The sequence below is a fragment of the Crocuta crocuta genome, unplaced genomic scaffold (genome assembly GCF_008692635.1).
Source record: "Crocuta crocuta isolate KB4526 unplaced genomic scaffold, BGI_CrCroc_1.0 scaffold132, whole genome shotgun sequence".
Lineage (NCBI taxonomy): Eukaryota > Metazoa > Chordata > Mammalia > Carnivora > Hyaenidae > Crocuta > Crocuta crocuta.
This window is the reverse complement of record NW_027528611.1, coordinates 29,016-43,770: the sequence shown is the minus strand read 5'-3', so window position 1 is coordinate 43,770 and position 14,755 is coordinate 29,016. Positions and strand designations below refer to the sequence as shown.

General features: G+C 37.7%; 1 protein-coding gene across 1 annotated transcript in view; it reads left to right on the top strand.

Moving 5' to 3' along the window:
• DNAH8 (dynein axonemal heavy chain 8) overlaps nucleotides 1–14,755 on the top strand; it is a 223,098-nt gene that overhangs the window by 181,850 nt on the left and 26,493 nt on the right. Inside the window, exons 60-66 of the mRNA XM_077754815.1 lie at nucleotides 3,212–3,376; nucleotides 4,734–4,960; nucleotides 7,339–7,457; nucleotides 9,026–9,129; nucleotides 10,647–10,823; nucleotides 12,944–13,111; nucleotides 14,062–14,277. Of these exons, the coding sequence (XP_077610941.1) occupies nucleotides 3,212–3,376; nucleotides 4,734–4,960; nucleotides 7,339–7,457; nucleotides 9,026–9,129; nucleotides 10,647–10,823; nucleotides 12,944–13,111; nucleotides 14,062–14,277 (1,176 nt within the window). The remainder of the gene's footprint in view (nucleotides 1–3,211; nucleotides 3,377–4,733; nucleotides 4,961–7,338; nucleotides 7,458–9,025; nucleotides 9,130–10,646; nucleotides 10,824–12,943; nucleotides 13,112–14,061; nucleotides 14,278–14,755) is intronic.

The window sequence follows — 14,755 nt, the reverse complement described above, 5'->3', positions numbered from 1 at the left end:
AAGAAGACTGCAAAGACAATAAATAGAGATTAAATAACATGTTACTGAATAATTATTGGATCATAGACGAAATCAAAGGAGAAATAAAAAAAATACCTAGAGACAAAGGAAAACAGATTTACAACATACCAAAATGTATGCACTGTAGCAAAAATGTTTTTTAAAGTAAAGTTCATAGCAATACAGACCTACCTTGAGAAATAAGAGACAATTTATTGTCTCAAATAGACAATTTAACTTTACCCCTAAAGGAACTAGAAAATGGGGGGGGGGGAGTTCAGAGTTAGTACACGTAAGGAAATAATAAGTCAGAGTGGATCAGTGAAGCTAAAAGCTGGTTCTTCGAAAAGATAAGCAAAATGGGTAAGCCCTTATCTAGACTAAACAAGAAAAAAAAAGAGAGAGAGAGGGAGGGAGAGAGAGAGAGAGAGAGGACTCCAATAAATGAAATCAGGAATGAAAGAGGTAAAGTTACAGTTGATACCAAAGAAATACAAAGGATCATAAGAGAGTACTACAAACAATTATACATCAGCAAATTGGACAACCTAGAAGAAATGGGTACATTTCTAGAAATCTATAATCTTCCCAGACAAAATCATGAAGAAATAGGAAATCCAAATAGACTCATTACTAGTCTAAAACCCTTCTAAAATTACTTCTAATTACTAGTCTAAAACCCTTCTAGAAAATTGAAGAGGCAGGAACACTTCCAAACGCATCTGATAAGGACAGACTTACCCTGATGCCATAGTCAAAAAGGAAAATCCTAAAGACTCCACCAAAAAACTGTTAGAACTAATACATAGATTCAGTAAAGTTTCAGGATACAAGAATAATATACAGAAAATAGTTGCATTTCTACATACTAATGAAGAGCTAGCAGAGAGATAAACTAAGAAAACATACCATTTACAACTGCATCAAAAAGAATAAAATAATTACGAATAAATTTGATCAAAGAGGTGAAAGACCTGTACACTGAAAACTATAAGACATTGATGAAAGAAATGAAGAAGACACAAATATATGGAAAGATACTTTCTTCTCATGGGATAAAAGAATTAATATTCAAAGCCATCTACAAATTCAATATAATAGTTATCAAAATTCCAGTGTCACCTTTCAAAACCATCTACAAGTTCAATATAATAGCTATCAAAATTCCAGTGTCATCTTTCACAGATATAGAGCAAATAATTCTAAAATTTATATGGAACCACAAAGACCCTGAATAGCCAAACAATCTTTTAAAAAAAGAAAAAGAAAAAAGGTGAATATATCATGATCTCTGATTTTAAACTATACTGCAAAGCTATAGTAATCAAAATAGTATTGTATTAGCATAAAATAGATCAGCAGAACAGAATAGACAGCTCAGAAATTGTGCATATATGGTCAATTTATTTATGACAAAGGAGCCATGAATATACAATGTGGAAAGGACAGTCTCTTCAATAAATGGTGTTGGGAAAACTGGCTGTCTGGTTTTTCCCAAAGAAGGAAACTATACCACTACACCATGTACAAAAGTTAACTCAAAATGAATTAAAGACTTGAATTGTAAGACCTAAAACCATAAAACTCCTAGAAGAAAATATAGGTGGTGACCTCCCTGACATTCGTCTTACCAATGATTTTATGGATTTGACTACAAAAGCAAGGGAAACTAATGGAAAAATAAGCTAGTGGGACTTCTCCAAACTAAAATGTTTCTGCACAGCGAAGGACACCGTCAACAAAACTAAAAGGCAACTACTGAATGGGAGAAGAAATTTGCAAGTTATATACCTGATAAGGAGTTTATATTCAAAATATATAAAGAACCCATACAACTCAATAACAGCAACAACAACATCAAAAACCCAAAAAATCCTCCAGCCAGAGGATCTGAATACACATTTTTCTAAAGAGGACATACAGATGAAAAAGTGCTCAACATCATTGATGGAAAAATGCAAAGAAAAACCACTGTGAGAGCACCTCATACCTGTCAGAATGGCTGGTACAAAAAAGATGAGAAATAACAAGTTTGGACAAGGATGTGAAGAAAAGGGAGCCTTCATGCACTATTGGTGGGAATGTAAATTGGTGCAGCCACTTGGAAAACAGTAGGGAGGATCCTCAAAAAATAAAAATAGAACTACCATGTGATCCAGCAATTTAACTATCTGAAGAAAATGAAAACACTAATTCAAATAGGTATACACCCCTTATGCTCATTGCAGCATTATTTACAATAACCAAAATATGGAGACAACCCAAGTATCCATTAGTAGATGAATGCGTAAAGATGTGGTATGTATGTATACACATGTGTACACACACACACACACACACACACACACACACACAGGGGATGTCGTGGNACACACACACACACACACACACACACACACACACAAGGGGATACTACTCAGACACAAAAAGGATGTAGTCTTGCCATTTGTGAGCACATGGGTGGACCTTGAGAGTAGTATGCTAAGTGAAATAAGTCAGACAGAGAAAGACAAATGTTGCATGATTTTAACTTACATGTGACATATAAAAAACAAAACCCAGACTCATAGATACAGAGAACAGATTGGTGGTTGACAGAGGGAGGGGGACTTGAAGGGGTTGGGTGGGGGAGACAGGTAAAGGAGATCAAGAAGTACAAACTTCCAGTTATAAAATAAAGAAGTCATGGAGATGTAATAGATAGCATCAGGAATATAGTCAATAATATTCTGTAACTTTGTATAGTGACAGCTGGTAACCAGACTTATTATAGTGATTATTAGCCATTGTATACAAATGTTGAATAACCTGAAACTAATATAATATTGTGTATCAATTACACCTTAATAAAAACATACACAAACATAGTAAAAACAAACAAACAAAAAAACCCCTCAGACCCAGAATTGAGACTATGAATCAGAGAATAGAGTATTACTGGACATTTTAAAGAGATGAATGGAATGGTAGATACATTTTTGGTGATAGCTATTTGAGTCAAGGGAAACAAAATTTTCTCCTGATTAAACTGCTCGATAAAAAGTGATATTCTTGGTCATCTCTGGCAAATGAAGGATTTTGACTGTGGAGATGCAGAAAGAAAATATGAGAAATGATGACATATGGGGGGAGGAAAAGGACCAGACTCTGGCAGTGAATTGGTGTGGGGAACTTGTAAAAAATAGAACACCTTCTTGTCTGTTTCTCAAAGATCTCCAATCTGTTTGCACGGGATGAGATGGATGAAATCACCCAAGGTCTGATATCAGTGATGAAAAGGGAACTGCCTCGCCACCCTCCTACCTTTGATAATCTGTATGAGTACTTCATTTCAAGATCGAAGAAGAACCTGCATGTTGTTCTCTGCTTTTCCCCAGTGAGTTATTACTTTTCCTATATTTATGTGGAGGATTTACTTACTGAAATGTACTTAATATTCACCTACTGTGATGAGATGATTTGCCCAGGAACTAACATTTGTTACACTGAATTTAAATTAACACCTTAGTCCACCAGTCTCCACCAGAGACAATCTCCTACCAAAATGTAATAATGTAAAATATTCATTTTATTAGAAATTATTTCATAGCCTACAGCTTTCATTAATTGCCTAGAGATATAGATTATTTGAATTGTAAGGGATTTGGTGACATAATCTTGTCCAGCTCTTCCTCCAGTATAGGCATACCATCTAGAATGTCCCTGAGGTAGGTTTGACTATCTCTAGCTCACTGTACTGTCCAGTATAGTAGCCATTAGACATGTATGGCCATTTACATTTTGATTAGTTAAAAGGAAGTAAAATAAAAATTCAATTCCTTCATTTCAAGCACCCAGTAGCTACAGGTGGCATGTGGCCACCATACTGGAAAGTGCATATATGGAACATTTCCAGAGTCACAGAAAGTTCTTTTGGGCAGCTCTGCTCTGTGGATCTCACTAACTTACAAGCCAACCTGCTTAATTTTTAGATAGTCTAATTGCCAGAGAGGTCTTCTTTAGAATGAATTGGATTTTGTCTTTCTGTTTTTTTCCCTGTGATTCTGTTTCTGGACTGTAAAATGAACCCCATCCTCCCCAGACCCCCACCACACATACACCCTGCCGCCTTTTAGCTCCTCATATATTTAGAGAAAATCTTTGTAGATTCCCTGAGTTGTTTCCTTTGTAGACCAAATACCTCAACCCTTCTGCTATTCTCACTTGTCCTAGTGTCTAGGACTTTCACTGTCTTGGTCATCTCCCTCTGCAAGACTTCTAGTTTGTCACTTTCCTTTTAAAGGTAGCTCTTAGTATCAACCCTAATAATGCAGATGTAGTCTTAGGACAGGGAAGAGTGTGGAAATATTACCTCCCTTCATCTGGATATTTTATTTATTAGTGTAGCCCCAAATTTAAAAATGTTTAACATTTATTTACTTTTGAGAGAGAGAGAAAAAGAGTGTAAGTTGGGGAGAGGCAGGGAGAGAAAGACACACAGAATCCGAAGCAGGGTCCAGGCTCCAAGCTGTCAGCACAGAGCCTGACACAGGGCTCAAACCCACAAACTGGGAGATCATGACCTGAGCCAAAGTCGGAGGCATTAACCGACTAAGCCACCAAGGTGCCACCCCCCCCACCCCCAGGATTTTTTAAACTATCACACTATTGACTCAGAATGTCTAAGCCTCTCTTTAGACAACTTATTATAATCCCTTTTTGTGCCTAATGCTTTCTGACTTTGCTGTCAATAGGTTGGTGAGAAGTTCCGTGCCCGTTCTTTGAAATTTCCTGGATTGATATCAGGTTGCACCATGGACTGGTTTAGTCGCTGGCCAAAGGAGGCTTTGGTTGCTGTGGCCTCCTATTTCCTTTCAGGCTATAGTATTGTCTGCTCCAGTGACACTAAAAGACAAGTTGTAGAAACAATGGGCCTCTTCCATGACATGGTTTCTGAGAGCTGTGAAAGTTATTTCCAAAGGTGAGTGACTTTACCTGAGCATGGTAGCTGCAAAACCACAGAATTCACTCCAAAGAGAAATTCAGTGCAGCAGTCACTAAAAGGCTCTTCATACAGATTGAGTACAGAGTCCCAGCTACACTTAGATTTTGTTCTTCCATTTTCTAGTGATTGTGCATTGAAATAATGGTAAATAAATGAGACCTAAAAATTAACTCANACTAAAAGGCTCTTCATACAGATTGAGTACAGAGTCCCAGCTACACTTAGATTTTGTTCTTGCTTCCATTTTCTAGTGATTATGCATTGAAATAATGGTAAATAAATGAGACCTAAAAATTAACTCGTGTCCATACTTAAGTATCTCTTTCCTTCCAGACCTCAAAGTACCAGATGCTTAATGAATCACTCTATTTCATTTGCTTTTTTTTTAAATGGCTTAACTAATTAATTACAAACTGTTTAAAATTAGTTTATTATTCAAATGCATTATTTATTTTGATTAAAGAAGTAGGCTGCTTTAAAGTTTCACTATTACCTTATGTTAGGGGACATTTAGGTTTTGTGTTCACATCTCTTAGCCTTTATTTTTTTTTTTAAATATTTTTTATTTATTTCTAGGAGAGAGACAGACAGACAGACAGCATGAGCAGGGGAGGGTCAGAGAGAGAGGGAGTCACAGACTCCGAAAGAGGCTCCAGGCTCTGAGCTGGCAGTCAGCACAGAGCCCGACGCGGGGCTCGAACCCACGAACCTCGAGATCATGACCTAAGCGAAAGTCGGACGCTTAACCGACTAAGCCACCCAGGCGCCCCAAGACTTTTTTTTTTAAAGTTTATTTATTTATTTTGAGAGAGAGAGAGAGAGCAAGAGCAGGAGCTAGTGGGGGGAGGGCAGAGAGAAAGGGAAAGAGAATCCCAAGCAGGCTCCATGTTATAAGCACAGAGCCCAACGTGGGGCTCAATCCCACAAACCATGAGATCATGACTTGAGGTCATGATCAAGAGTCAGAGGTTCAATCAACTGAGCCACCTAGGTGCCCTGCATCTCTTAATCTCATCAATGTTTTCACACCAAATAATTTTAATTGGTTGTAGGAGAGTCCATTTGCTAAAAGTAGCAATAATGTTCACATGTGAAAACTGTCACCAATAGTTCAAAAATATAACTTTTTCCCCTCCTAAAGCATGATGGTCACCATGTACATTTGACAGATGTGAATACAGGTGGGCCAACATGATCTTCAGGCTTCTGGGGATGCAAAACCTGCCAGAAAGAATTTTCCTACATAGAGAGTCTGGCTAACACTTTCATGGATTTTCCAGGGGGTCCCTATTTCACGAAAGTGTTTATCTTTGACCCTTTTCTTTACTTAAAACTAGACCCAGTATCCCCACCTTTTACAAGTTCTGTAAAATCTCCCAGATCTGCTTGGTGGATGCATGGGTATTAATTCCTACGGTTAGGACGATTTTCCTCCTATTAACTGGAACTCTGTTACTGTCATTTGTGGAGAGAAAGTTTTACCTTTGTACAGCTCTAAAAAAACCCCACGTCTTTATTTTTGTAAAATTTGGTGTATTTTCCAAAATTTTCACATCCTCTTTGGCTTGTAGAAGTTTATTCTGAATGTGGTATTTATAAAATGCTTAAATGCTAGTCACTTGTATGCCCAGTTCTTAAATTTTTTAATGTTAAAAATCTTTGAAACTCCAAAAATGAAAAATTAATATAAAAGGTAAAATGATTTTATAGTATTTGAGGGGCTCTTCATGACTCGAGTTTCTCCTGTATAAAATTATTCCTTTTATTTATGTCTACTGTTTAATAGAATTACTGTAGTAAAGCCATAGTGAGTTGAATATTTGAGTCAAGTGTGGCTGCCTTGATTTCAAGGATGATCTGGTCAATCTGAGGAGACACTGTTTTTCACTTTTGTAAGCCCATCCAGCTGGTTTTTAGCAGTGAAGAAGTATTTAGCAAATATCAATTGAATGAAAACAAATAGTAACACAAACTCATTTCAACCACTTACCCCTAATATTTGTATAGAACCTAGTGTTTACAAGGTGTATATTTTATACATATAAAATATATAAAATTAACAAAATGCTGTGAGGTGTAGGGCAGTGATTCTTTTCTCAGTTTTCCAGATGAAGAAATGGAAGCCCAGAGTGCGGTAACTGTCAAGTCAAAGATCTCCTAAAAGGTGGGGAGTCCCCTTTTACAGGGGTGTCCTTTCCACCTCTCCCCTAAGGAAGCCATTCACAATTCCTGCCCTCCTACTAGTGAAATCACCCTTCAGAATTATACTGACTCCACAGTGGGAAGCACATCTGGAGGATGCTTTATAGGAATACATCAGAATGATAGAGATCATTGTCATGTTCTACTTTCAGATACCGCCGAAGAGCTCACGTGACTCCCAAGTCTTATCTCTCCTTTATAAATGGTTATAAAAACATTTATACTGAAAAGGTGAAATTTATCAATGAGCAAGCTGAACGTATGAATATTGGTAAGCAGAATGGAATCTTTTAAGGACTTTTTTGGACTTTTTCATAGGAATCTATGTATATAGATGCCTGTTAGGGTCTTCTACCTATTAAGAAGCTCTGAGCAGAAGAATATCTAAACAGAAGTGGCCAATTTTTTCTCTCAAACAGTTTTCTCCTTGCCCTTTCAACTCTGGATCCACACTGTCGGGCTGGGAGGCCTCATAGTCACAGAACCCTTGCCTGCAGGTAGAGAAAAGCCAGTTCTTGGAAACTGACCACAATTTCAGTTTTCAGTTTCATTACACTTTGCCTTGACTTACATATACTTTGCCATGTCAATGCTTCTCAAATTTCTAACAAAGGAAAAAGAAAACACATCAAAACAAAAAGAGAGATTTTCCCTGAGCAATGGATATCTGTGTACAGGACAGGTAATATAAGCAGGGAAATTATAAATTAGAATAAATTATATTAAAACATTTGGTCCAAACAGTCCAAAAAGAAGTGTTTTTTCCCTTGCTTCTGTTGCAAAAAATGTGGTCCCCTAGCATATCTAAACTCCAAGGTCTATGCAGTTATAGTGATGGAAACACTGTGAAAGAAACCGTCCTCTGTTTTTCTCATGGTTCATCTTCTTGTAGAATCCCATCTGATTAATCTACCATCAGCGGTTGACTGGAGCTACCTGTACTGGCTCTGGGGAGATAGTTAAATTCTTAGGAATTTTATGATCTAGTCATTAAACACAGCCTTTATTAAAAATTAAATCATATAAACTCATATTTAAATAAGTTATATTTTAAAAGACAAGTGTCCTCAAAATTTATCACGTCTTAGTTTATTTTCACTCTGTTTTACTGCTATTAATGTTCTTGAGGTTAATTATTTTTATTCTGTCAATATGGCAGACATAAAATGGTATGCTGCTAAGAGTCTTTTGGTGGCTTAAAATCAGCCATGGTGGGAATATTTACACCACGGGAATTGGAAAACATACAAGTGAGTGTTCCCTCCTCCCCGGCAAGAGACCCAGATACTAAACACTTACCAACACACCACCGTCTAGAACCCAGCTGCAATGTGAGAACTCCAGTTAACCAGTTCTCTTGCTTGCTCTGTGGAACTGAGACCCTTGGAGCCAGCTGCACAAGATTTAGCATCTCTCTTCACTTTCATGGCAAAGAAAACCACAAAACTATGACGATATTAGCTGTCTCATTGGCCATCCCAGCTGCAATGTACTTCAAAGGCCAAAAAAAAAAAAAAAAATACATCATTAAAAATGATGTTTGCAAAGCCAAGGACAGCACTAAGTTGTCAAATAAGTTTCCTGACGAAAGTAATCTTACTCAATATGCCATTTGTGACTTAGCCTTCAGTTCTTCACCCCCTGCTGAAACTCTCAGAGATTTAGTCAGTATTGTTGCTTCTAATATATGAGTACTTTTTAAAGTGTTTGTCCATAAATAATTATCTTGTGTTTGTCATAATCCGGTACAGTGCTTTGTAAACAGTAAATATTGAACAAATAGCTGATGAAGGGATGTTCCTATTCTAAGCAAAAGTGTCTGTGTGTGTATTTGCAAAGGTCTTGATAAGCTTATGGAAGCAAGCGAATCTGTTGCTAAGCTGTCCCAGGATCTTGCGGTAAAGGAGAAGGAGCTGGCAGTGGCTTCCATAAAAGCAGATGAAGTGAGTGGCATTTACTTCATAACAAGTGGTGAAGAATATTATTCCATATTTTTAAAAAAATCATTTAAAATGTTATTAAAAATAATATATAAACCTGTAGACTATTTCTTTTCTTTTTTAAAATTTTTTAATGTTGATTTATTTTATTTTTGAGAGAGAGACAGAGCACAAGTGAGGGGAGGGGCAGAGAGAGAGGGAGAGCAGACTCCAGGCTCTGAGCTGTCAGCCCAAAGCCTGATGCAGGGCTTGAACCCATGAACTGTGAGATCATGACCTGAGCTGATGTGAGCCACCCAGGTGCCCCAACCTGTGGGCTATTTCTGGTGAGATAAGGTTCACAAAGACCATTACGTATTTTTGTTTAACTTTTACCAAGACACACCTAAGTTATTATATCCTCCACCTGGCCTAAGACTATTCTTTCTTCTCTGGCTCTGGCTCTCTTTATATAATTTTTATAAAAATTTTATAAATTTTTAATAAATGCATATAAGNCTGTCTCTCTCTCTCCTAGAAATAAATAAAAATATTTAAAAAATTTTTATATTAAATTTTTCTTGACTATAACTTATATTTGGTCTTCTCTTCAAGGTTCCCACATGCTCTAAGTTTCTTGGGGTGGCCCAGGTCTCATCTGAAGTTTGTGTCAAGGGGGGAAAAGCAAAAAGGAATTTTTGGTGGAATTAAAAAAAAAAAAAAAAAGACACTTCTCCCAAGTTGATAGGGATATATGTGTACTACTCCTTTATCTGTGACCTACCAGTCTGTGACTGCTTTCAGCATCCATTCACTGAGTTAGTTAAGGCGGATACTTAAATCTTGACCCTTAGCCTGTTACTGAAGTGAGAGAGCTAGCATATGACAGGGTCTTAGCATATGGTAGGTGCTCAACAAACATGAGCTATTTTATTTTATTATGTGGGCATTAATATGGTTTTGGACCTTATTCCACTACATATATTTGAATTATGTTAATTTTCTAGAAATTACATACAGTGGAAATACCATATTCCTGAAAGCTTAAAATGTTTATTTATATAGTCTATGTATAAAAAAAAGATATCTACATATATATTTTTTGTTTTGAGAGAGAGTGAGCACGAGCAGTGGGGAGAGGCACAGAGAGAGAGAATTAGGCTCCATACCCAGGGTAGAACCCAACACAGGGCTTGATCCCACAACCCTGGGATCATGACCTGAGCCAAAAATCAAGAGTTGGGTGCNAATAAACTATTAAAAAAAAAAAAAGAGTTGGGTGCTCAACCAATTGAGCCACTCCAGTGCCCTTTATTTATATATTTATAAGCCTTAGGAGAAGACTTCGAGGAACTGTTTAAAGGAGTTACTTTAATACACCCGAAAGCATAGATTAAGGAATATATCTAAAATATACATAGGGAATCAATTTGCTCTTATTTGTGTTTTATATTATATCAAATAAATATTCTACTACTTGAGTCTGTAAATTTTGCTCAGAAGATACCTATTTGCCCTCATGTGTTCCCTCAATTTAACAGGTGTTGGCAGAAGTCACAGTAAGTGCTCAGGCTTCAGCCAAAGTCAAAAACGAAGTGCAGGAGGTAAAAGACAAAGCCCAAAAAATTGTGGATGAAATTGATAGTGAAAAAGTAAAAGCTGAGACCAAGCTGGAGGCGGCTAGACCGGCCCTGGAAGAAGCAGAGGCAGCCTTGAACGTGAGTGTGCTCTGTTACCCGCTCTCTGCACAAGTCCCAGCCAGCACTGGGCTTCATTCTGGGAAATTCACTGCAGGACTTCTAGAATCTGAAAACTGAATTGAATTCAATGTGCTTTATAACCTCTGAGTCTGAAGACAAATGTTTCTGCTGATTCAATTTTCTAAGTTCTTATTTTTTTTAAGTCTTCAGCTCCTATAGTTTACTAGTTTCATTCCATAAATCAAACTTCCATGAGACAGGAGAAATAATGGCGACTAATGGCCGAAACAATAGCATACGGGATTCAGATGATATAGAGAGCCTCCTCCAGACTATGCTACTTGCCCTTTAAAAATCTTCTTGTGGGTTCCAGGGGCTGTTAGGATAAGGTCCCCAGCTAGCCATCCACATCTGTGAGGCAACGTGCAGCTGTCTCTTGCCACCACCACTTCTTAAATACATGATCTAGAGTAAATTTACTTAACTTTTTTGGATCTCCATGGGAATTATAATTCCTCAGTGATCCTTGAAGGGTCAATTTAAACATTAAAGATAATGAATACAGTTTGCTGGGCACATAGAAAGTAGTCAGTAAATATCAGTAAATATTTATCAGTAAATATCAGTAAAAATCAGTAAATATCAGTGCTGCTGTTGCTACTCTTAACCTGGCTCCTGTCTACCCCTTAAACTCTTCTGTCATTCTTTCTCTATACACAGTATAGGCTAGCCATTTAGAAACATAGATAGGCTTCTAGAAGAATCATGGTGTGTTTAAATGTGTGTGTGTGTCTATATGCCAGAAATGCTTTTCCTAACTTACATTGCCTAATGAGAGTCACTCTCCAGGACCAGGCTCATCCCTTCTAGAAAGTTTTCAGCTCTTCTGGCTCTCCTTTGTTTTTCCTGTCACCTCTCTGCTTCTATCATGATGATAATCCTAGTTTAGAGTGATTGTACTTCCTTTTCCTCCAAGGATTATGAGGACAAGTCTATTTTCTTTCTTTCTTTTTAAATGGGAAAATGCCTGTATTTGTTGAATGAATAGATTTATGATAATCATTTAATAAAATTGTGGCAATGATCAGGACACATTCTCCACCCCCACTCCCTTTATGAATCCTACAAGAACCTACAAGAAAGAGAAATCACTGAACAAATGAGTCTTAGGGGATTTTATTGGTCATGTTATGTTCTAGTCCTTCTTGCCTTGAATATCAGGTAATATCTTATTCTAAACCCAGCTCACAGATGGAAACTTTGAAAAGTATTTTTATAAGCCATTTGTTAAAATAAATTCTCTAGTCTCCTTTGGATTTCTCCCCCTTGGATAGATAGGGGAGCCCTTAAAACAAAGACTGAAGGTTAGATTTCTGATATTGAGACTTGCTCCTCTTTCAATATCCACACATAGAGTACGTGCTTTGAAGATGCAAGTTATCTAAATGTTACCCATCAGTGAGGCTTATTGCTTACAGAGGTTTGGGGCGGTGGGTAATGAATGGTGGTGATATTCTACAGCAATTGTTTGAGGGCAGCAGGAGAAAAAAAAAGAAGAAAAACAAACAGAAATCCCAGGATAACAATGAAAGAGCCATTATGCAAAAATCTTGGAAAGTAAACCCTTAAAGGGATAAAGTCAGGGGATGGGGAGAACAGACATTTTAAAGTTTTGTGCTTCCATTATTTAAAAGCATTAGATTCCTTACTACTCGGCAATGAGAAAGAATGAAATCTGGCCATTTGTAGCAATGTGGATGGAACTGGAAGGTATTATGCTAAGTGAAATAAGTCAGAGAAAGACAGATACCATATGTTTTCACTCATACATGGGTCTTGAGAAACTTAACAGAAGACCATGGGGGAGGGGAAGGGGGAAAAAAGTTACAGAGAGGGAAGGAGACAAACCATAAGAGACTCTTAAATACTGAGAACAAACTGAGGGTTGTTGGGGGTGGAGGAGGGGAAAGTGGGTGATGGGGATGAAGAAAGGCACTTGTTGGGATGAGTGCTGGGTGTTGTATGGAAACCAATTTGATAATAAATTATATTAAAAAATAAATAAGAGCATTAGATTCCTGTGTGATTATTAATACTATTCAACAAAACATATATTGATTTCCTAATCCCAAATACAGACTATCAAACCAAATGACATCGCCACAGTCAGGAAACTTGCAAAGCCCCCGCATCTTATTATGAGAATCATGGACTGTGTTCTGCTACTATTTCAAAAGAAAATTGACCCTGTCACTATGGATCCAGAAAAACCTTGCTGCAAGCCATCCTGGGGAGAGTCATTAAAAGTAAGTAAAAATATTTGCAAGTCCTATAAGATGTATCAGGTGTCCCCAGCCCAGGATATTCAATATAGACCAGACAAGCTGGCAGGTAATAATTGATAATTGTGTAATGAAGAGGTTATCTTAAACTACACCTCCCAAAGTGTAAGTAAGGAAAGATAAAGCTGAATGTCTCCTTTTCTTTAAAAGTGTCCAGAACCTGAAGCTAGCACTGACACGGTCTTGATGTCAACCCAACCCAGTCTCCAAAAGGGAGCCTCTGTGGTTGGTGGCATTCAGATGCACTCACTGGACAGGAAACTCACATATCTTTTCTTCTTCCATGGTAATGGCAATGTTATGCCCAGATCGCGATCTCCCAAAATCCCAAGACCACCAAGGAGTCCGAGTCACTTATGCAAAAGCAAAGGGCATTTATTCGGGCTTAAGCTGGGGCTCCCAGACCTCACCAACGCAGTGTATCCGTGCTGAGAGCCCCGAACAATGGAGGAGTAGGGTTTTTATCACAGGGCGGAGAAAGGGGTGATGGGCAGAGACCACAACGTGATAGGACAGGGTGACGGCAGAGGTTGATGCGTTGCGGAGGGATTGGTGAGTTTAAAACTAAGCGGGCCGAGAAGCAGCAGGAACAACCGGTACTTCCCAACCCCCAGTGATTGGTTCGGGCAGGGGGAATGGCCGTTGTTTAAGCCTTCTGAGTCATGCTTCAGAAATTTGGGCCTCTTAATTTCTGGGGCCTCCTGAAGCCGGTCATGGCGCTGGTTTGATTCTTCAGCAAGACCATTTTCAATTTACAAATTTAGGTCCACTATAGTCGGTCTTGATTTGTATATTGAAGAGGGTATCAGTTGTTACTGCTTTGGAAAAAAAATTCAGTGTAGAATTATATACTAATTCAGAAAGAAAGCATTTATTTTCTCCCAGAACGAACAGGTTGTACTACTATTTTTCAGTTGATGAGTGCAACAGGTTTCCTGTGGAGCCTTCAGCAGTTTCCCAAGGATACTATAAATGAAGAGACTGTTGAGTTATTGCAGCCATATTTTAACATGGATGATTATACTTTAGAAAATGCCAAAAAAGTCTGTGGGAATGTGGCTGGCCTGCTGTCCTGGACCCTTGCTATGGCAACATTTTATGGTGTCAATAGAGAGGTGTTGCCTCTGAAGGTAAGAATTTCCCTCCTCCTCCTAGAAAATCAGTGTTCAATAAAAATCAGTCATCAGTATTACTGCTATGAGAAAACAAAGCAGAATTCTGACTAATAAAGATCGATGTCCCTGTTGCTTAACATTCCTCTTTTCTTCACGTCTTGCAGTTTCTCATTTTCTTTACATCTGGTATGTGTTTCTGTGCATCGCAGACAAGAAATCAGAACCAGCTTGTTAACTTAAATAGGAAATGAATTCAGTGCAAGTAATAATTAAGCTGTCATAAAAGAAAACTTGCCATTTCCTTAAAGTTTACAGAGATTAGGTTTGGAGATAGAATTTGATTACTGGATTCCAAACAAAGTTTATAAAAATTAAGGTCAGCATCCAGAAATGTTTGAAATTTAAAAGATGGGGGGATAAAGCCTTATATACTTATCTAAGAAAAAAAGGTTAAACAAAATTTTGAAAGGTTGCTCACAAAAGAAGAGAAATT